General features: G+C 39.0%; 1 protein-coding gene across 2 annotated transcripts in view; it reads right to left on the minus strand.

Moving 5' to 3' along the window:
* Positions 1 to 13995: 13995 nt before the first annotated feature.
* Positions 13996 to 24318, minus strand: part of PTPDC1 (protein tyrosine phosphatase domain containing 1) — a 58520-nt gene continuing 48197 nt past the window's right edge. For both annotated transcript variants that reach the window (XM_058301452.1, XM_058301451.1), the window contains 3 exons: positions 21459 to 21644; positions 18849 to 18959; positions 13996 to 15989 (listed from right to left, as the gene is read on the minus strand). In XM_058301452.1, the coding sequence (XP_058157435.1) occupies positions 15864 to 15989; positions 18849 to 18959; positions 21459 to 21644 (423 nt within the window). In that variant the 3' untranslated portion in view covers positions 13996 to 15863. The remainder of the gene's footprint in view (positions 15990 to 18848; positions 18960 to 21458; positions 21645 to 24318) is intronic.

Consider the following 24318-nt stretch of genomic DNA (forward strand, 5'->3'; position numbering starts at 1 on the left):
CTCCATCTTGTCAGATCAGGGGATCTGCCAGGGGCTGTCTCGATTCCCTCTCCCTTCTGTGGCCTGGAACATCCCCGAGGCAGTAAGTGGGGAGACGGTGCGGCTCCCGCGGTTTGTTTCCCATCTCTCCCCTCTTTGTCTCTCATCGCCTGAGGTCCGTTGTCTTGAACAGCACTGCTGTGTGTGTGTCTGTGTGTGTGTGCTTGGTTGTTTCCGGGGTGGGTAAATCTGGTCCCTGTTACTCTATCTTGGCCAAAACTGTACGTCATCTATAGAGTTTTATGTGTGTGTTTTTTAAATACAGAAGTTGTGGGTTTACAGAACAATCCTGCATAAAATACAGGTTTCCTACCTAGCACCCTACTTTTAACACCTTGCATTGGTGTGGTACATTTATTACAATTGATAAATCTTTATCATTTTATTACTAACTATAGTCCATGATTTAACTTAGGATTCAGTGTCTGTGTTGTGAAGTCACAGATTTTAAAAATTTATTCTAGTAACATGCAACCGAAAATTTCCCCTTTCAATCACATTCAAATACATAATTCAGTTTTGTTCACAATGTGGTACTGTCGTCACTACCTCCCATCAACAAAACTCCCATTGTCTCAAATAGAAACTCTGTACATTTGAATCTTTAATTCCCTATCCCCTATCCTCACCCCATCTCCTGGCAACCTATCGTCTGACTCCATGGGGTTTACTTATATTAATTATTTCACATCAGTGAGGTCACACAATATTCGTCCTTTTTTTTTAAAGATTTATTTTATTTATCCCTGCCTCCCGTCCCGTTGTTTATGTTTGCTGTCAGCTCTCCGTGTCTATTTGCTGTGTGCTGTGCCTGCTTGTCCTCTCTTTAGGAGGTACTGGGAACCGAATCTGGGACCTCCCATGTGGGAGAGAGATGCTCAATCACTTGAGCCACCTCAGCTCCCTGCTTTGTTGTGTCTCTCATTGTTGTGTCTCCTTGTTGGGTCATCTTGGTGCGCCAGCTCACTGTTTGCTCATCTTCTCCAGGAGGTGCCAGGAACTGAACCCAGGTCCTCCCAAGTAGTAGGCTGGACGCCAATTGCTTGAGCCACATCTGCTTCCCACTAGTCGTCCCTTTGTGTTTGCCTTATTTCACTCAACATGATGTCTTCAAGGTTCATCCATGTTGTCGCTTGTATCAGGACTTTATTCCTTTTTAGGGCTGAATAATAGTCCATTGTATGTATATAACACATTTTGTTTATCCCTTCATCGGTTGGTGGACACTGGGGTTGTTTCCATTTTTTGGCAATAGTGAATAATGCTGCTATGAACATCAGTGTGCAAGTATCTGTTTGACTCCCTGCTTTCAATTCTTTTGAAAATATACCTAGAAGTTAGATTGCCAGGTCATATGGTACTTCTATATTTAACTTTCTGAGGAACTGCCAAATTTTATTCCATAGTACCTGCACAATTTTCAGTTCCCACAAGCAAAGAATGAGTGTTCCTATTTCTCCATATCTTTTCAACATTTGTAATTCCACCCCCCCCCCCCCGCCCCTTTTGTCTCTTCTCCATGTCCATTTGCTGTGTGTTCTTCTGTGTCTGCTTGTCTTCTCATTAGGCGTCTCCAGGAACAAATCCTGGGACCTTCTGGAGTGGGAGAGAGGCGATTACTCTCTTGCACCACCTCAGCTCCCTGTTCTGCCATGTCTTCTTGTTTTCTCTCCTCTGTGTCTCTTGTGTCATCTTGCTGCTCCAGCTCTGTGCATCGGCCATCACTCCAGTGCGGGGAGGCATGACTGCACAGGGTGGCACTCCCGCATGGGGTGGCATTCTCATGTGGGGCAGCATTCCTGCATGGGCTAGCACTCTGGTGGGCCAGCTCACCGCACAGGCCAGCTTGCCCTCACCAGGAGGCCCTGGGCATCAAACCCTGGACCTCCTATGGTAGATGGGAGCCCAACTGCTTGAGCCACATCTGCTTCCCTATAATTTTTTTTTAATAGTACTCATTCTAGTGGTTATGAAATGGTATCTCATTGTGGTTTTGATTTGCAATTCCCTAATAGCCAATGATGTTGAGCATCCTTTCATGTTCTTTTTGGCAATTTGTATTTCCTCTTTGGAGAAATGTCTACTCAAGTCTTTTGCCCATTTTATAATTAAGTTGTTTAGACTTTCTGTTGTTGAGTTGAAGGATTTCTTTATATATTCTGCATAGTAAACCTTTATTGAAGGGAAATGGATGTGGCTTAACCAGTTGGGCCCCTGTCTACCATATAGGAGGTCCAGGGTTTGATGCCCAGGGCCTCCTGGTTAGGGCCTCCTGGTGGGGGCAAGCTGGCCCATGCAGAGTGCCGGCCCACATGGGAATGTGGCCCTGTGCAGGAGTGCTGCCCTGCTTGGGAATGCCATCCGCATGGGAAAGCCGCCCTGTGCAGGAGTGCCGGCCAACATGGAGAGTTGGTGCAGCAAGGTGACACAACAAGTGACACAGAGGAGAGAAAATGAAAAGAAGTAGCAAAACAGGGAGCTGAGGTGGTGCAAGAGAGTAATCACCTCTCTCTTCCACTCTGGAAGTTCCCAGGATCGGTTCCTGGAGCTGCCTAATGAGAATACAAGCAGACACAGAAGAACACACAGCAAATGGACACAGGGAGCAGACGATGAGGTGGGGAGGGGGGAAAAATAAATAAAATAAATCCTAAAAAAAACACAAATCTTTATTGGATATGCTATTTCCAAATATTTTTTCCCATTGTTAGGTTGGAATTTTGCTTTCATGAAAAACTCCATTAGGACAACAGATTTAATTCTGATGAGACTCCATTTATCTGTTTTTTTCTTTTGTTGCTTGTGCTTTTGGTGTAACATCTAAGAAACCACTGCCCAACACAAGTTCCTGAAGATGCTTCCTGAAGTTTTCTTCTAGGAGTTTTATAGTTCTGGCTCTTACATTTAGGTATTTAATCCATTTTGAGTTGATTTTTGAATATAGTGTGAAATATGGGTCCCCTTCATTTTTTGCATACAGATAACCAGTTTTCCTGGCACCACTTGTTGAAGAGAATATTCTTTCTCAGTTGAGGGTTGATTTCTGAACTCTTAGCTCCTAGCTCAATTCCATTGGTCTGTATGTCTATCCTTGTACCAGTACCATGTTGTTTTGATTTTGTGACTTTGTAATAAGTTTTAAGATCAGGACATGTGAGTCCTCCAATTTCATTCTTCTTTTTCAAGATGGATTTGACTATCTTGAAATCTTTGGGACCTTTTACCCTTCCATATAAATTTGTTGATTGGCTTTTCCATTTCTGCAAAAAAGTTGTTGGAATTTTGATTGAGATCATGTTGAATCTGTAAATCACATTGGGTAGAATTGACAGTATAACAATATTTAATCTCACAATCCATGAACACAGAATGTCCTTCTATTTACTTAGGTCTCCTTTGATTTCTTATAGCAGTTTTGTATATTTCTATGTATAATACCTTTACATCCTTGATTAGATTTGTTCCTATATATTTGATTCTTTTAATTGCTATTGTTAATGGAAAATTTTTTCTTTCTTGATTTTTTCTTCCAATTGTTCATTAGTAGTGTATAGAAACACTTCTGATTTTTGCCTAATGATCTTGTACCCTGCCACTTTGCTGAATTTATTTACTAGCTTCAGGAGCTTGGTTGTGGATTTTTTAGAAATTTCTGTATATAAGATCATGCCATCTACAGATATGAAAAGTTTGACTTCCTTTCAAATTTGGATGCCTTTTATTTTTCTTGCCTAGTTGCTCGGATTAGAACTTCCAGTACAAAGCTGAGTAACAGTGGTGAGTGGCATCCTTGTCTTGTTTCTGATCTTAGAGGGAAAGCTTTCAGTCATTCACTATTAACTATGATGTTAGCTGTGGGATTTTCATACAGGCCCTTTACCACATGAGGAAGTTCCCTTCCATTCTTAGTTCTCTAACAGTTCTTAACAAGAATGGGTGCTATGTTTTGTCAAACATAATTTCTGGATCAATTGAGATGATCATGTGTTTCTTTCCCTTCATTCTGTTAATGTGGTGTTTTTCATGAATTGATTTTCTGTGTCAAATTATCCTTGCATACCTGGGACAAATCCAACTTTATCATGTGTGTATAATTCTTTTAATGTGCTGTTGGATATGGTTTGCTAGCATTTTGTTGAGGATTTTACATGTGTATTCATAAGAGAGATGGTCTTTCATTTTCTTTTCTTGTGGTATCTTTATCTGGTTTTGGTATGTGGATGATGTTGGCCTGATAGAATAAGTTAAGGAGTATTTCTACTTCTTCAGTTTTTTTGGAAGAGCATGAGCAGAGTTGGTGTTTATTCTTCTTGGAACATTTGGTAAATTTACCATTTATGCCTTCTGGTCCTGGGCTTTTCTTTCTTGGGTGGTTTCTGATTACTGATTAATCACTTTACTAGCTCTTCTATTTCTTCTTGATTTGGGGTAGGTAGTTTGTGTATCTTTAGGAATTTACCCATTTCATCTAGGCTATCTAATTTGTTGATATAGTTATTACTGTATTCTCATATAGTCATTCTTATTTTGGTAGTAGTTTCCCCCTTTTCCTTTCTGATTTTAGTCATATAGAACTCTTTCTCTTTTTCTTCACCTGTCTGGCTAAAAGTTGGTCAGTTTTATGGACCTTTCCAAAGAACCAATTTTTGGTTTTGCTGATTCTCTTTATTCCATTTATTTTTGCTCTAATCTTTGTTATTTTCTCCCTTTTGTTCACTTTCTGTTTAATTTGCCTTTTTTCTAGATCCTCCACTTGTGAGGTTAGTGCTCTGATTTCAGATTTTTTTTTTTAGTAAGTAGGAGGGATTGAATCTGGACCTCATACATGTTAAGAATGCACTCAACCATTGAGCTACACCTGTTCCGCCTCTTTCTTTTTTTTAATGCAAGCATTTAGAGCTATAAATTTCCCTCTAAGCAGTGTCTTTTCTGCATGCCATATATTTTGATGTGTTGTGTTTTCATTTTCATTCCTCTCAAGATATTTCCTAATTCCTCTTTAACCTATCAGTTGTTTAAGAGCATGCTTTCCACCTATTTGTGAATTTTCCATTTCTCCTTCTGCTATTGATTTCCAGCTTCATTCTGCTGTGGTCGGAGAATATACATTGCAAAATTTCAATATTTCTTAATTTATTAAGCCTTGTTTTGTGACCTAAGATATGTTTATCCTGGAGAATGATCTGGGTGCACTTAAGAATGTATATTTTGTTGTTGATGGTTGAAGGGTTCTATATATGTCTTTTAGGGCTAGTTGCTTTAGAGTGTTGCTCAAGTCTTGTATTTCTGCATTGATCTTCTGTCTATATGTTCCACTCATTATTTAAGTGGTAAATTAAAGTCTCCTAATATTAATGTAGAACTATCTGTCTCTTCCTTCAAATCTGTCGGTTTTTGCTTCATACGTTTTGGGACTCTGCTGCTGGATGAACAAATATTTATAATTCTTATACCTTTTTTATATTTTCTCATACCTTATTTATAATTCTTATACCTTCTTGTTGAATTAACCCCTTTATCAGTCCCTCATAACTGTTTTTGGCGTAAAGTCTATTCTATTTGATATAGTAAAGCTACTCATCTCTCTTTTGGTTACCACTTGCATGGTATGTTTTTTCATCCTCACTTTCAACCTACTTATGTCTCTTGTAGACAGCATATGGTCTATTCATGCTTTTTAAAAATTTTTATTTTTTAATCCATTCTGCCATTCTCTATCTTTTGACTGGAAAGTTTAATCTGGTTATATTTAAAGTCACTACTGATAATGCAGAACTTTCTTCAGTCATTTTGTGGTTTAGTCTTTGTAAATCTTTTACCTTTTTTTTGCCCCGCAATTCTGCTAATACCTGTTACCATATTTATTTGATATTTTTGTGTTACATTCCTTCTTATTTTTATCTGGATATATTTTTTATACCATTGGGTTAAAATTTTACATATATAATATTTAACAATCATATTTGATTTGATACCAATTTGACTTCAATAGCATACACATAAACTGTTGCTATACACCTCTGCCCAACTTTTTTGTACTTGTTACACATTTTATCTTTGTAGATTGTTGTGTCCAAAACTACAAATTTATTATTACTTTTTATGCATTTGCATTTTGCACCTGTAGGAAGTAAGAAGTGACATTACATACCAAGAAGTCGAATACAATAAAATACTACTGGCATTTATAAATACCTGAATAGTTCCCTTTACTGGTGGTCTTTATTTCTTTATGCCACTTTGATCCACTGCTGGTGGCCTTTCCTGTCTGAAGAACTCCTTTAGCACTGCTTGTAGGGCAGGCCTAGTGGTGATGAACTCCTTCAGCTTTTGTTTATCTGGGAGTGTCTCAATCTCGCCGTCATTTTGAAAGAATGTCTCACCAGATATAAAATTCTTGGTTGACAATTGTTTTCTTTCTGCACTTTAAAGTATTTCAACCCACTGCCTTCTTGTCTCCATGGTTTCTGATGATAAATAGGCACTGAATGTAACTGGGGCTCCCTTGTACATAACATATTGTTCTTGCAGCTTTCAAAACTTCTTGTCCTTTGCATTGAACAATTTGAACAGTCTGTGACTAGGTATATTTTTCTTCAAGTTTATCCTGTTTGGTGGTCTCTGGTTCCTTGGATGTGTGTATTCACATCTTTTGCTAAATTTGGGAAGTTTTCTGTTATTATTTCTTCAAATATCCTTCTGCCCTTATCTCCCTATAATGCATATATTGGTATTTCCCAGAAATCTCTCAGGCTATTTTGGCTATTTATTATTCTTTTCTCCCCCCTGCTCCTCAGTCTGACTTGTTTCAATTGTTTTGTCTTTGAATTTGCTTATTTTTCTTCTGCCAGCTCCAATATACTGTTGAAACCCTCCTGAGAATTTTTCATTTCAGTCTGTGAATCTCTTTTCATTCCTGATATTGGTGATTCGTATCTTCTTTTTATTTTTGTCAGTCTTGTTACAGGTTTATCAATTTTATTGATTTTTCCAAAGAACCAGCTTTTTGTTTCATTAATTTTCTCTACTGGTTTCCTCTTTTCAGTTTCATTTATTTCTATTCTTCATTATTTCCTTCCTTCTGCCTACTTTCAGTTTATTTTTCTCTTCTTTTTCTGGCTTCTTGAAGTTAGAAGCTAGAGTATTGATTCAAGATCTTCTTTTCTTATGAAGGCACTGCATCTACTTTTTTGTATTTTTTTCTAGTTGTTTCAGTTAAGTGTATGATTATTAAAAGTCTTATATGTGACATGTCCTGTGTGTACAGAAAGGTAAGTAAAACTTCAACCCTCCCTTTAGGAAGGTTTCAATTTAATGGAAGGGTGTGTTGGAATTAGTCAAGGATATAAATGACTATTCTTTATGGGTAGACATGGCAGATGAATGAATGGATAAGAAAAGGCTTAAAAGAGGAGGTGTCATTTGAGATAGGCTCTGACAACTGGGCAGCACTTTGTCTGGCACAGATGAAGAAAGGTACTCTTGGAATAAAAATACATACATGCAAGTGGTTAACCGTAGAACTTCTTTAGAGAATGCCTAATGCTCCAGATTGACTGGTATGTTAAGACAGCAAGAAAAATGGGTTTGGCTCAAATAATAGCGATCCATGATGTCAGAGTGGGGAGTTTTCAAAATGAGGCCTAAGGATACCTGGGGGACCTGAGACATTTTCAAGCCCTTGCAAAGTTAAAACTATTTTCATCATCATATTATATGTGCATTTTTCTCTTTCATGAATGTAAACTGTTACTTGGTACTTACATGTATAGGATTATGAGTTCTGATGGATTAATACTTTATCATTATGTAATGTCTCTCTGCCTCTAGTAATATTCTTTCCTCTGAAGTCTACTTTATCTGATATTAATATAACCATTCCTGCGTTTTAAAAATTATGTTTGTACAATATAGCTTTCCATTCTTTTTAGTTTTAACTTACCTCTGACATTGAATTTGTGTTTCTTGTAGATAGCATATTGTTGGGTGTTTCTTTTTTTTTAAATTAAAAAAAATTTTTTTTGGTGTTTCTTTTTTATCCACTCTGCCAATCTGTCTTTTAATTACTGTATTTAGACTATTTGCATTTAAGATAACTATTGATATGTTAGAGCTTAAGTCAGCCATTTTATTATTTGTTTGTTTCGTCTCTCATTCCTCTGTTTCTCTTTTCTTACTTCTCTGTGGGTTATTTGGACATTAAAAAAATTCCATCTTGGTTTATTCCTTTGTAGCATTTTTTTAATTGATTTTGTAAAAATATTACATTAAAAAAACAATGAGGTCCCATTCAACCCCATCACCCCCACCCCACCACTCCCCCCCCAGCAACACTCTCTCCCATCATCATGACACATCCATTGCATTTGGTAAGTACATCTTTGGGCACCTCTGCACCTCATGGTCAGTGGTCCACATCATGGCCCATACTCTCCCCCATTCCATCCAGTGGGCCCTGTGAGGATTTACAATGTCCGGTGATTGCCCCTGCAGCACCATCCAGGGCAGCTCCAAGTCCCAAAGACGCCTCCACCTCTCATCTCTTCCTGCCATTCCCCATACCCATCAGCCACCATGTCCACTTTTCCCACTCCACTCCAATGCCACCTTTTCTCTGTGGACCTTGGATTGGTTATGTCCGTGGCATCTCTATGTCAAGAGGAGGCTCAGATTCCACATGGATGCTGGATGCAATCCTCCTGCTTTCAGTTGTAGGCACTCTAGGCTCCATGGTGTGGTGGGTGCATTTTTGAATATATCCCTTTCTATAGTTTTCTCAGTGATTATATTCTAGTTATTACATATATACATATGCAATGTAACACAGCCTATTGGTATTGTTTTACTAATTTAAGTGAAGAAACAGTACTTCCATTATGTCCCTATGCCCCCCTACTTTTTAAATATAATTGCCTAAGTTATTTCCTTTCTCTATATTGAGCACATTAGATTGTGTTAATAAATTTTGCTCCAACTACCAAATATGATTTAATAAATTCATGAGGACAGTCTTGATATTTACTTATTTATACCCATTCCAATATTCTTTTTTCCTTTCTGAAGTTCCAAATCAGATTCTGTTATCATTTGCTTTCTGTTTAGAGAACTTCCTTTAGTTATTCTTGTGGATAGGTTTACTAGTGACAAATTCTCTTGGGTATATTATACTTATTTGTCTTCAAGAGTCTGTCCTCAGACACCTCTACTTTACTTTTGAGCCCTTTCAGCAAGTTTTGTTGTTATTCTACTTTCTATTTCCATAATTTCCACTTGGTTCTTTCTCATAACTTATATTTCTTTGCTGAGATTTTCTTTTTCATTTGTTCCAAGGGAAATCACAATTGTTTTTTTCCCCTAAATGATGGGTAATTTAAGATTTTTTTTTAAAGATTTTATTTTTTATTTATCTCTCCCCTTCCCCGCTCAGTTGTCTGCTGTGTCCACTCCCTGTGTGTTCTTCTGTGTCCACTTATATTCTCGTCAATGGCACCAGAAATCTGTTTCTTTTTGTTGCGTCATCTTGCTGCGTCAGCTCTCCATGTGTGTGGTGCCACTCCTGGGCAGGCTGCACTTTCTTTCGCACTGGGCGGCTCTCCTTATGGGGCGCACTCCTTGCGTGTGGGGCTCCCCTACATAGGGGACACCCCTGCGTGGCACGGCACTCCTTGCGCACACCAGCACTGCGCATGGGCCAGCTCACCACACGAGTCAGGAGGTTTGAACCCTGGACCTCTCATGTGGTAGGCGGATGCTCTATCAGTTGAGCCAAATCCACTTCCCTGATTTAAGATTCTTGTCAGATAGATCCAACATCTTGGTGTATGTCTGCTCAACTTCCTGTGGAGTACTGCCAGCACTGGCAAGCACTGACTCATGCCCCCTCACTGCATATGACTGAGGTGGAACTTCAGCTCTCCCTTCAGTCCCTCTGACACCTTCCTGTACTGCCTTGTTGCCTCTGAGTGCTAGTGTAAGTCCAGCTCCCTGCTGGGCCCCACATAGCCCAGGGATGGGGAAGCATCAGGCTGACTCACACCAGTGTGGCTGTAGGGTGTCGAATCTCAGCTCTGCTGGGCTCTTGTAACACCAGGAGAGAGGAGGGTGGGGAAGCTGAATGCCAACTAACCCTGCCTCGCATTGCCCTGCTCTGCTTTGGTGATGCCCCATGGGAGGGATGCTCGGCTCCCCACTGGGCTTTGCTGACACCAAGGCAGGCAAGGCCCGAACGGCTCCCCAGCCCTGTCTCATCCGTCTCTTGGATGCAGGATGGCTGTGGAGGCTCAGCTCTCCACTGCACCCTGCTGACACCAGAGGCTGGGGCTCGGGGATGGGGAGGCAGTGTACTGACTGGCCCTGCTTTGCACCACTTCATGAAGTACCCTTGGTGCCGAGTGGAGCTCCCTGCTGAGCCCCCCTGACACAAGGGTGGGAGGGGGTGTTATGGCAGCACAATGCCTTTTTAAATCTTAGTGCTTTCACAGCCAGAAAACACACTGTATTATTCAATTAATGTCAAGTTTAAGAACAGGCAAAACCAAGATAAAACTAATGCACACAGCATGCAATGGAAGTACTGTGGAGGACGAGGGAATTGATCTCTTCCCCTCTTCCTTGGGTTGGAGGTGGGGGTTAGTCAGGTCCTTGAATTTATTATATTTTAAAGTATTAACTTAATCTTATTTATTTATTCATTTTTTTCTTTCTTTCTTTCCCCCCCCCATTGTCTTTTCTCTGTGTCCATTCACTGTGTGTTCTTCTGCATCTGCTTGCATTATTTGGCGGCCCTGGGAAACTGCTGCGTTTCTTTTTTGTTGCGTCATCTTGCTGCGTCTGCTCTCTGTGTGAGGTGCCACTCCTGGGCGGGCTGCGCTTTTTTCATGTGGGGCAGCTCTCCTTGTGGGGCGCGCTCCTTGCACATGGAGCTCCCTACGCAGGGATGCCCCTGCATGGCATGGCACGGCACACCTTGTGCGCTGCAGCACTGTGCGTGGGCCAGCTTACTACACGGGTCAGGAGGCCCTGGGGATTGAACCCTGGACCTCCATATGGTATACGGATGCTCTATCAGTTGAGCCACGTCCGCTTCCCTAGGTCCTTGAATTTAAATACATTTAACAGGGGAAACGGACTTTGGCCCAGTGGTTAGGGCGTCCGTCTACCACATGGGAGGTCCGTGGTTCAAGCCCCGGGCCTCCTTGACCCGTGTGGAGCTGGCCCATGCGCCGTGCTGATGCGCGCAAGGAGTGCCCTGCCACACAGGGGTGTCCCCTGTGTAGGGGAGCCCCACGCGCAAGGAGTGCACCCATAAGGAGAGCCGCCCAGCCGAAGGAGGGAGCAGCCTGCCGAGGAATGGTGCCGCCCACACTTCCCGTGCCGCTGACGACAACAGAAGCGGACAAAGAAACAAGACGCAGCAAAAAGACACAGAAAACAGACAACCGGGGGAGGGAGGGGAATTAAATAAATAAAAATAAATCTTTAAAATAAATAAATAAATAAATACATTTAACAAAGAGTTAATTAGCATATATTCTATTCTGAGCAATCAGAGCTGAGTTTTGAAGGACATTTGAAATTAAATGGTTGAGAAAGTGTTGAAAATCAATCTTAACAGCATAGCATAAGTAATGGAAGTGTCTACTGCGAAGGAATCTAGGTGGAAGATAATGCAGAACTCCACTAGGGTGATGACAGAGGCAACAGAAAGATGGAGTGGACGAGAGATGGTGCAGATGTGGATATACACTAGCCTGCGGGCAGTCTAATGAGAACCACTGCAGGTCTGTGAACCCGGCAGGGATGACTGAATAAAGGATTCTTTTGTTTCTCCAGCATCAGCAGAGGGCCAGGCACAGAGTAGGCACAAATGTGTTGCTAAAAGACTATATTGTGAGTTCATACTGGTGTCTTCCATTTGTATTGGAACTCTACTGTGAGTATACTGGATAGTCTCACAAAGTAATTGGTTATCTAATCTAGACCTTACAAAAATAATTCAGTCCCAGGAACATGAAGTTTAAAGTTGGTTGAACCAAATGAAATGGCTAATATTTGACCATTCTTTGACCTACAAAAAATGTTCCATATGGTTCAACCTAATGCCTGAATAGTTTAGGTCTTTTTTTCAAAAGAGGAGGGAAAAAAATGATAAAGCTATCCACTAAAATTCACTAAATCAGAACCGTAGGGCATTTGTGCAGACTGCAATCCAATGGTCATATAAGTAGGAACAAACCCTAAAATGTAACTTCTATTCAAAACAGGCGATCTGAAGAGTAAAATTTTTTTCCCCCTTTTTAATCAAGAAAACCCAGAGTCCAGGGGATAACAGTTTCTTCTTGCTATATAAATTCTAGTAGATAAATGAAACATTTATTTTCAGTGCAAAGCATTTTAGGATACTCAAGTCTTATTGGACATAAAATTTCTATCTCTGTAAGAGACTAAGAGATACAACATTGTAACAGATGGTTTAGAATGAAGATTTGCCATAGTTCCACTACTGAATGGCTCCAGTGTGACTACTTATAAATCAGTTTTATTGTAGGTGTCTGGCTAATCAGAGACAGATCATGCCTAAAACCACAACAACAAAAATAATGTACCACTGCAGGACAGGATTTTGTTGAATTTCTCTCCTGCCATTTTATCAATAAACAATTTTCAGCTGTCGAAGCAAAGAGAAGGACTTCCTTCAAGTAAGGTGCTACTAATTTGGGACCCATTTCAAAAAACAAAAAGACCAAAGGAAATGTCATTCTTGATTGACCTGCACTGAGAATATATTAATGCTTTTTAATTTGGAACCAAACCAAAAGAGCTGATGAATAAATTGTCATTTTTAATCAATCCCCCAAGTTATTTGGGGCCTTCAGATGTCAAGAACTTGGGGCATACACTCTGCTTGCTACACCTTGTCCCTGGAAAGGTCTTTAGACTTTTAAAGAATAGTCTGAAATAGCCTGGCTTATCAGCTATCAACAAGCATTTCCCATTTAAGAGAAAATGGAGAAACTTTACCTCTATTGAATTATGGTATATGGTTATATTTATGGTGCTTAAAGCACATACTCTTTCTCAAATAAAACTGAGAAGCTGGCTGATGATATGACCAAGTAGATCAGCACAGTATTTTTGAGTTATACAAGTAGATAAAACAGTCTCTAAATCACTCAAAAGGCATCAAGAAGTCTCTGAATGGCAAGAAATCAAGAATTCATGCACTTCCTTTAAGTGTGATATGTGATATGCATATAATGATATAAGCAAAGCCAGCTCAGCCTTTTCCAGAGGACAAAAAACTTGGGATATGTCCACTGAAGTTATGGCAAGCAATATGTTTCTGACACCATCATGAAATCTACTGTTACAAAGGTCAGTTGGTTCTAATGCCCATTTGACACCTGAATCCCTTCTACAGAGACCCACCAAGCGGTGGCCAGGACTGACAGGGCACTCACTGCTGGGCAGGAGGCACTGAGAGTAAGGAGAGCATGGCTTGGAGTTAGCCAGATTTGGATTGCTTCATGATGCAAATATAAATAATCCTTCTCCCTCAGTCCATCAAAAGAATTAAAAGAGATCATGTATATGCTTGGTCCATGGTAGCAAGTTCTTAATATGGGTATGCTTTTGTCCTCTCCTACTTCTGTTGAGTCAAATTTTGCCACCCTGTATCTCTTCCCAATACATGAGATTTCTGTCCTCCGGAGTTGCTAAGAGCTCAACTAACTCCTCAGGAATATGTCAGCCTCGAGATTTTCCTCAATTGTTCTCCTTCCCTGGACATTCTGAATCAAGAGAAGATACAGTAGGAACTAACTGGAGCTTGGTGCTAGTGACTAACTAGTCTGAAACTCAACCTGCTGATCAGAAGAGCAAAATCTCATCTTTATTATGAGGACATCCTGCCACTCAAGAGCATCAAGCTAAAGAAATACAAGACTAAGGTTATGGGATGTTCTTTTTACTTTTATTCAAATAAATACAATAATTATTTACAGTCTGATTAATTTTTCCCAGTCTTATCTCTTTTTCATGGCTGTTCTAATTTACTTAAGCTTTTAGACAAACCCTGCCATTATCACATCATGACCGTGTAGTATTTGTCCTTTAGTTTGAACTGAATGTTTCAGATGCACACAAAAAAATAGTATTTGTCAAAGAAGCCAGGGTTGTCACCTGCCCACACAGAACCTACTGAGATGAGGATTAGCATTTGTTTTGGTAAAAAATATATTTTCATAATATACTTTTGGATCAAAAAGAATTGTTTTCCCCCTTCTTTACCAGATCAGGCACTTGAAAATGAGAAATTTCAGGAATGGACAATCCAACTCATTAAAATTCATTGGATTACATTTCTTCAGAAAATTAAAACTATGTGAGAAAACTGCATTTAGCATTTGCCATCGTAGTATGATTGATGACTAAAATACTTTTGATGAGCTAGAGCTTGATTTAGAAATGTAGGAGTTAGATTTCATTTGTTCTAAATTAGTCTTGCTTCCCTTGAAATTCTGTCCTTCAGATTAAGTAGTAGCTTCTTTCCTTTGAAATTGGTTAGATTAATATTAATTTTATTAAAAACTACTCTCCTCTCTGTGTCTTGGCCTCTGGTACCTCCAAATATTCATTTAAATAATAGTATGGCTTTAGGTAGTCACCCCTTTTCTTATCTAATGACTGTAGGATGATTATAATCTCCACAGATCAGATTAAATTTTAAAAATCTCAATTCTCTTGGCAAAAATTCAGCCAAAGTTAGGGCCCTGAGGCAAGTGGGTCTATGGAATCTTGGATTTGAGAGGTGAGGGGCTGGGGGTGGGCTTCTCACACTAATACACCGTCAGCATGACTTCTTCCAGCCTCAGAAGTCTGCCTCGGTCAAGTGGTGGTGCCTGGAGAGCAGGGCTGGAGCAGAGCCCCTGGCCCAGAGAGACTGTTCTCCACGTAGCTCTCCTTTCTATGGAATCACTGGGAGGACCAAGGGGAGTCCTGCTTCTTCCCACACTGCCACCTCTGATTCTACTTCCTCTATAAAGATGGCTACTGGCTAGGCAGCAACCAAGTAAAGGAGAAAGAAGTTTGATGTTTTGAGAACTGCTACTGCCTTCTTGTGAGAGCAAATGTTACAGAAGTTCTCTGGAATCTTGACACAGAGAACAAATCTACTTTCTGTAAAGTAAAACAATAACAACAACACAAAAAACCAACCACTTCACATTCAATTCTTTAAAATAAAATTACTTTGAAAAATAATACATTTTGAAACTTTTTGTCACATTTATAAAAAGAAAAGAAAAAATTTTTTAAACAAAAAAAACCCTTCAAAAATGTATCAGCAACAAATATAAAACATTTTAAGACACCTGGTGACTTCTTTAGGTGTATTAAGGGGGAATGGGTACATAGTAAGGTATTATAATTAAAATGATCTATTTGGTAATAACTCTAGGGAGAGTTCCCTCAACAAAATAATTGTTTTGGAAAGAAGAGTTACAATTTTTCCCAAAATGTCAACAAGAATAAGGATGTAAACATTATATACTTAAAATGTTAATACAATGATATTAACTCAGTTAAATAAATAAAATACAGTGGCACCAAATTTATGGCAGTTTTCAACATAAAAAAATGTAGCTCAAGGATATTTAAAAATAAATAATAGTACCAAACAGGAATGATCATTCTCAGAACAAACCAACAGTATTCTAAATAAAGTGCTATGAGAAAAAATAACTCTACAAACTTCAACACATTCATACACGAACACAAGTGTTAGCTGAATCTTCAGGTTTGAAATACGCATCGTGATGGAAAAGTTAGCTTGAATCAAAGTCAGGCTTAGGATTGTCTTTTATCATTTTTCTTTTTTCTTCCAGTGTGTGTTTAAATATTTTCTTCAGAGTATTGTGAACTATTGGCCCATTTTCAGAATCAACATTAACCTGGTGACAGAGAAAATTTACATTCAGGACATTGTAACAAGAGTCCAGTCTTTATTCTGGGAGAAAGAGGAGGGGTAGAGAGAACATGAAGACTGATGAACAAAATTACATATAATTTCTATAACTATACGCAATAAGTTTCGCACATTTATATTAACTGAAAGACTATATTAGAACTACCAACTGTACTGATACCAATCTTTTGAATGAAAACCCCAGATTAAATCTTGTGCCTGGATAGTTAGCATAATCACATAACACCTTGTCATGAAAGCAAGTAGAAAACTGAGTGTGGAGTGAGTTCTTAGTTCAGAAGAGAATTATTGATGGCACAGTAGAAAGGTCTCCTCTAGTGAAGCAAAGCACAGCAGCTTTAAGGTTTGAAATAAGAAGAGCCCCTGCGGGCCACGTGGGGCAGCAGAGTAGGAGTGACCCAAATGGGAAGCCGGGGCTCACCCCTTGCCAGCTGTGTAAACTCGGGTCATAACTAACCTCTCTGGGCTTCAGTTTCCTTCTCTGTAAAACAGATAATGAGACTTCAGGACTTTTGTGAATAATAAATGAAATCAGGTTTATATGAGAGTCTAACATATGCTTAGCACATACAAAAAAACTCAATAAAAGTTAGTTTCCTCTCCCTCTGATGGGAAGGTATCATGTACACATATTTGGATTCTTTCCCCAAGTTCATCACACTCTTGGGTCAGGAGTGATGGTAAGAGAGAGAACCAGAGCAATTACCACACCCCTCCCTGGGCCTCAGAAGGATCGGGGTCACTTGGTCAGTGCTTCTCCTCTCCTGCAATCTCTCCTTTTCTGATGCATCTTTTTTGTTAAAGATTTATTTTTTATTTATTTCTCCCTGCCCACCCGCCCCCAGCTGTCTGCTCTCTGTGTCCATTTGCTGTGTGTTCTTCTGTGACTGCTTATATTCCTGTTAGTGGCACCTGGAATCTGTGTCTCTTTTTGTTGTGTCATCTTGCTGCATCAGCTCTCTGTGTGTGCGGCGCCACTCCTGGGCAGGCTGCACTTTTTCCACACTGGGCGACTCTCCTTACGGGGCACACTCCTTGCTCGTGGAGCTCCCCTATGTGGGGGACACCCCTGCGTGGCAGGGCACTCCTTAAGCACATCAGCACTGTGCATGGGCCAGCTCCACACGGGTCAAGAGGCCCTGGGTTTGAACCTTGGACCTCCCATGTGGGAGGCGAATGCCCTATCTGTTGGGCCAAATCTGCTTCCCTTCTGATGCATCTTGACAAATAAAAGATTATTCCCTTTGTTAAGAATTGTGAAGGACCTGACATCTTACCCTATTTGCAGAAGACATAAGAAGACTCCTGGACTTTATTACTGATGGCAAAGCAAGCAGCATCAAGGCCATGTGCGCTTGGGTTCCCTTGTCCCCAAATCCCACAGGGGTGACCCAGAGGTGGGGGCCAGGTGGATGCTGTACTTTGTATCAAAGCTGAGGAATCCCAGGTTTAGGAAGCCCTAATCTTTTATAAGGCAGCTGCAAGCAAACCCGGCCAACCTTGCCCAAAAGGGAAACATAATCTTTGTTATATTAGACTGCAAAAAGAGGTACTTGGAAGCAGACACTACACAAACAGACACCATACAACCATCCTTGAAAAGCTAGTCTGAACAAAAGCTATCAGTACCTATGCTCATAAGACTGTGCAGATATGTCAGAGACCCATGGAGAACTGTCTCCTAATGTTCTTCTAAACAGATTTAGAACTGGCATATCTAATTTTTACTAACATCCCTTTAAAAATCCAATAGAAGTTGTAAGGAATTTAAGGATTTTTTTCAGTTAAACTCAGAAATTTAATTTTGTTTTTATGATTGTATCGTCTATCTTCCTATTTGTAAAAACTCATTATTAATATTAATAAGTGTTAATCGTTTGCATCCTTAAACACCAAAGCACACCCCTCCCAACTAGTAGACAGCCTCTCAGTCTACAGAAATGTAGATACAAATGTATAGGCCCATATGATTTGTTTTACAGTTCACTCTGGAGACTGTGTGAAGAATGGACTGAAAGGATGCAGGGCAGTTAGTACAATAAAAAATCAAGATGAGAAATAAGGAGAATCTGGAATAAGGATTTCACCTTGGAAAGAGTGGCAGGAGGAAGGATTGGACAAATATTAAAGGGGAGAATACTCAAACATTGTGAATGAGTACAAATAATAATTGTCATTATCATTAATATTTACCCCACTTATTTTTTTCATTCAAAGGTAGGGCTCTTTGTTTAAAGTCACTTTCATATCACATATGAGAGGTACCAAACAAATCAGCTGAGGGCAAAAAGAACTTTTTCTTTTGGCATGAACCTGGCTTCTTTCCTCAGTCAGCAAAGATTGCTGCAAGCCAAAAGGATATAATAGAAAGGAAATAATTTTTACTCTTTGCTTAGGACTTGCCAACCAGGACGCACTATAGAGTCGTCAATGCTAAATTCTCAATAGATGGTTTCTTATTTAAACCCAAGGTAGAAGTGGCCCAACAAGAAAAGATTTTCTGACTCTGACTAGGCACATGATTTAAAAATACTTTCTCAACTCCCAATTGTTTCTCTCTTCTCCTATATAAAAGCTCTTTGTCCCGACATTCTTCTTCAAAAAACCCCACAGTTCAGCTTTTCCTATATCATTGTTAGGGAAACAGTGATTTTTTTGGCTTCAACTCTGCAACTACTTAGAAGACATGTCAAAAACATTTCCATTAAGGGGAAACACAGCTAAATATTTTATTTTTGAGGAGACTGGTGACTTCTGGAATCCAATTTACAAAAATTATGCTCATTTGTGGTCCGGATGGGGGGAAAGGAAAGGTGTCACTTACCTTAGTGAAAGCTTTAATGGCATGGGCAAGAAGAGCTTCCTCCACATCCACTGGAATCGCCTGCAGATTTGCTACACAATGTAAAATGCAAAGAATGGTCTGGTGCTGTCCCTGTTTTTGCAGAAAGCAAAATCAAACAAGTTGTCAGAAAAATGCCTCAGGAAATAAACTCAAAGCAACCGAGAGCAATCTTGGTTGAATTGGTTTGGGACCAAGAACTCAATCTTGAATGCTAAAATAGCTACTAAGAGTTCTACCAAATGTTTGTTAATGCTACATATTAATATAATTTATAAAGCTTGCAGGCGATAATCAGTATCAAAGCTGGTTAGTTATTACATGGAAAGACAACTGAATCTGAAGATCAGTGTGATCTTAAAATCAAATATTTTTCCTAGAAAGATACTGCTGTTACTATTCACTCTGTGTCCCTGGCTTCTGGAGAGTAAGTTTGTCACAAGGCTTAAATGTTTTTTATATTCATTTTCATTCAAAGTTGTGGTTTTGTTATATGTGGAATCTTTGAAAATTCAGCCATAAAGACATGCAAATGTGAACATTCTGAAGTTTCTCTTAATTTTGATTTGTGGTTAAGTTTTTGGGTATAAAGAAGTTATATCAATGGTAGTAGCCTCCTCTAGTATTTGTCAAATGTGTGAAGTACTGAGAACTGTCACAATGCTGGTTTTACTTTTTAGATTATTACTCTATGTAGGTTAGTCCTTACCACAAATGTGCATTTTTAATGAGCTTTTCATGTAACTTTCCTGCAATCTAAAACCTCTTTTAAAATAAAGTTTATTGTATTTCTTTAAAAAAAAAATCAAATGTTTTTCTTGCAGTGAGTTAAATAGATTTTTCCATTCATTTCCTTTAGGCTACTAGAAAGCGACATGTCCTGGTGACACGTGGACAAGTCAGCCAGGCACTGCAGGTCAGTGCCCACATGCCCTGCCCTGTTCCAGACTCCATGGAGGGAGGAGGGGCAGAAGGAAAAGGAGAGTCAGCCCCAGCCCTCCAGGGCACGCAGGTGCTTAGGAAGCAGCTGCTCTCTTACGAGGGGAAAAACCCTTAAGAACGTGTCCAGCGACTTGACTCCTGGAGGCTGTTCACCTTGAAGAAGCAAAGGAGAAATTCCATCACCTTAAGCAGCACACGTTAAAAGCTGCTGGGAAAAAAATCACACCCTTTAGCCCAGGAATTTCACTTCCTGAAATCTACTTTAAGGGCGAAATCTGAAATAAAGAAAAAATTTTGTATACAGATTGTTACAACGATACCTCTAAAAGTAAAAAATCTGAAATTACGTTAATGTTTTATGCTTGGGAAGTGAGGGAAGGGGGGAGGTTAGGTGAGTGAATTGTGATGAAACAGCAAAATATGATGTAATCGAAAGCACTTGAACTTTGTGTCAGAGTGATCTGAGTTTGAGGCCTGCTCTGACACATGTTGTGTACCTTGGGCAAGCTGGTTCCCCTTCCCTTCCAGTAAACCAGGACAACGCCCTCTACCACTCAGGGCAAGCCAGACCAGTAAAGGAGGTCACGTAAATTACTTCCTAGCTCAGCTTCCTCCATAGCCACGCACAAAGGTGAATTTCTTCTCTTACCACCCTGCCCGTTTACCTCTGTAATTTAATTGCTGAGGATATGTCCTAAGAAAAGCACTCAATAAACAGGAAAAATCTCTTGTTCAGAGATGTGCATTGCATCCCTGTGTGTGTGTGCTGTAGCAGCAGATTTTTAGAGAAGATTTGGAAACAGAGGAGAGGATGTTTACACTGCAGCACAACACAGTAGGTAACTCATGGCTGATTATTAGATAATGTTATATCTATTTTTAACTGAAAGTAAAATATCTTGATATGGTTAGAACACTAAATTGTATAAAACTGTGTACAATCAAAAGTAAGTTTCCCTCCCTACCTAGACCCACTGTCTCCTAGCATCCTTCCCTAGAGGCAATCGCCATTACCAGTTTCTTCTTTTTTCTTCTAGAGATATTTTATGTACATAAAAATTACATACATATATGTATACATGAGTGTACATATACACATACACGTTTTAAAAAATATAAGAGTGCATATTCCAAACTACTTCATAGTTTTTCATATTTATATGCTAATAGTAAGTAACCAGAAACAAATACCCAACAGTGAAAAAATGGTTACATAAATTATGGCATATCCCCGTGAATATAACATTATATACCTATAAAGTTATTATTTATGAAAAGCCCATACCATACATGGAAAAATACCTATATAATAATTTTAGGCAAATATGAAGCATAAAATTACATATTAAAATATTTTCATTATTTAAAAATATACATTAATAAAATTGGAAGAAAAGACTTGAAAGTATCTTTTCCAGAAGTTGCTCTCCTGAATGATAGGATGATGGATATTCTCCCTGTTCATTTTTGTATTTTCTAGTTGCCTATACTGAGTATGAATTTCTTCTCATATCTTAGAAAAACTATTAATTACACCTGGATATGGAATTCTGTACGAATGTGCTTTTCTATAATGATTTTTTTTTAGGGTATGAAATTTACATTGAGGGCCTTATTTAAAGTCGTTAATGGATTTGACATGTATTTTACCTTCTCTAATAAAAACAGTGCTTCTGTGGCATCTGCATGCCTGTCAACCAACATGTCGATGTCCTCTTTGGTTATCACAGGCTCCTTCAGTTGTGCCACCCAAGACCACATCAAACTGCACAGGATGAAAGGGTCTCTTTCATCACATATTCTTTCCCAAGCTCCATCTCGGGAATTTAGTTCTTTCTAGAGAGGAAAAACAATAGTGAAAGAAAGAAAGAATGGCACCAACTGATTGACACTTAGTTGACTGAGAGAGTGGACAGGCTCAGTGTATGGACACATGGATCTGGGACTCTATCCCAGCTCCAGGGCTTCCTGGCAGTGACTGGAACTAAGAAAGTCAACTTCCCTAAGTCTCCGTCTGGCATCTGAAGTTCTCCCCCCGCCCCCCAAGGTGTCGGGTTAGTTAACTGAGAACGCAGTTAAAGCTCCCAGCACAGAGAAGGTGCCTGCCCAGTTAATGTAAGTTCTCTACTTCATTTAGAAACCACAGAAACCATTCAGGAAGCAGAATTCTTCCTTTATAAATTCCTGGGGAACACAACAGAAATATTTACTGCAGCGAAGTAGAAAGGTAGATGAAAGCACATAAGTAAGAGAACATTGGTAAATTAACCAGTTTCAGTTTTGACTGAAACTTCAAAGTACACAAAATGCTTTCTTTGAAAGTTGATGAATGTAGTAATATATATTTCTTTCAAATTCCTTTTTAGAATCCTATGTCGTATTTAATAACAAATTCCTGCATTCCAAAATTTGATATGGTGAAAATAACTATTAAATCTTGCTAATACTCCAAATGCCTATGGACAACTTAAGCGGAAGATCTAAAAACGTTCCCTCACAGAAAGCACAGTAAAAGTGATTAATTAATTTCTGACAGGGTTCAGATTTATGTTTTAGCAGAAAAAATATATTTTCGGAATAGCAATAGTCATCATGATTACGACCATTTATTTGCTCATCTGCTCAACATTTACAGACTACTTACCATGTGCAAGGAACTATACAATATATATGACAACCTAGGAGGGCGGCGTTACTGAATTCCAAACCCCCTTTATGGACACATGTACTGGGGCTCAAGAAAGACTGAGTAACTAATACAGGAGCCCAAAGCTAGAAAACAGCAAATGAAGTATTCACACTCACTTTCCTTCCTCCAAATGTCTGTGCTATTTCTGTTATTCTACAGTGATCCTCTGGTATTGGGTTTCTCTTTGTTATCTCATAAACAAGCCAATACTTTTAGTTGTTTATAGTTTTTCATACCCCACAGATCGTGGATACAACAAAGCAGCTTTTTATTCAATTTTCTGTAGCTAATATGAAAAAAAGCTGTGCAGAAATGACACGATTCAAAGACCCTCTTACTAAAATAACTATTGCATCATGTTGTTTTCAGAAATCTTTAAGTGAGATTAGGAAAGACATCATGGGACAATAGAAATTATTATACAGATATGAGTTTGTATCCTGGCTCTGCCACATACAAACCATGTGACCTAGAGCAAGTCACTTCACCTCTGTGAATCTTAGATTCCTCATTTGTCATACTTCATAAGGTGATTGTAAAGATAAAAAAAGAATCTGTAAATAATGGCATCTACTGTACAGGATTTTCATGAGAATCACGTGGAACAATATATGTGAAAGGGCCTAGTATAGGCCACAAGAGTGTTATATTATTGAAACTTTTCCAGAATTTAACTTATTTTTATTACTGAAAGGTCCAAAATAAAATCTAGAAAAAGAGGGGGAGAAAAAAAAGGCCAGGTAATCCAAATGGAAGGATTGTGATCCCCTCCAGAAAACACATTTATATATGTTACATACTGAAACAGACTGGTCCAAACCCAGTACTGAAATAATAGGTCCAGGTGAAGCTCACAGAGAGCATACTGAGTAATCCATGAGTAGTGGTATAAGATTTTTACTCAAAACCCGGAATCCTATTACTAGCTAAACTAGTAGTAAACACAGTAGATGCTCAGGAAATACTTGCTGAATGAATGACAAAGATTTTCAGTCTGGAAAGGTAAGAGTAGGAAACAAAGAAAATAATTTATCTTGGAAGAAAGCAATACACTGAAGCTGTCTGTTCAGCAAAACACTGTAATTCTGATGAACGAAACTTTTATCAAAAATCTTCTCCTACCATACAGTTCTGCTAGTGTGCATCAGTGAGTCTACAAACATAATTTTCAAGATTTTGCATCTGAATCAGTATTGACACTCTTGGAAACATACATACACAAGCCTTGTATATGTTAATGATCTAATATGGAAGAGCAGGTATTAAAATAATTTAGAGCAGATTATAGGGAAGTGGGTATAGCTCAGTGGTTGAGCATCTGCTTTGCATGTATGAAGTCCAAGTTTTAATTCCCAGTACCTCCAAAAAAAAAAAAAAAAAAAAAAAAAGTAGAGCAGATTATGGCTAACAAATCAAGATTTCACTGAGTCAGATTTCTCAAACTCAGGCTCCTATTAAGGCATTTTATCTGTTTCTGATAACTAGGATTATAAGGCCTGTCTCTTTCTTTAGACCAGGTGCTCATTCAGGGCAAAAGAAGTAGTCAAGATGTTTTCCAGTAAAGATACAACACAATGCACAGTGAAAGTCCATCACAAAATATAGTTAAAACTTAAAATTTTGCACTCTAACTTAAGTAAAAGCCATTACATGGACTCAAAGACAATCTCAGAAAAAACTCAAGGTACAAAGGTATTCTGTGGTTATTGCCATTTACTTTCCTGAATTCAGATAGCTGCCCAGTGCCTGCTGCCTTATTACGGCAGGACTGTGAAGTCTAAGAAGAGAGAGTGCTGAGAAGACATCACTCTTCTTTCTAAC

The sequence above is a fragment of the Dasypus novemcinctus genome, chromosome 8, assembly GCF_030445035.2.
Source record: "Dasypus novemcinctus isolate mDasNov1 chromosome 8, mDasNov1.1.hap2, whole genome shotgun sequence".
In the NCBI taxonomy this organism is placed as follows: domain Eukaryota; kingdom Metazoa; phylum Chordata; class Mammalia; order Cingulata; family Dasypodidae; genus Dasypus; species Dasypus novemcinctus.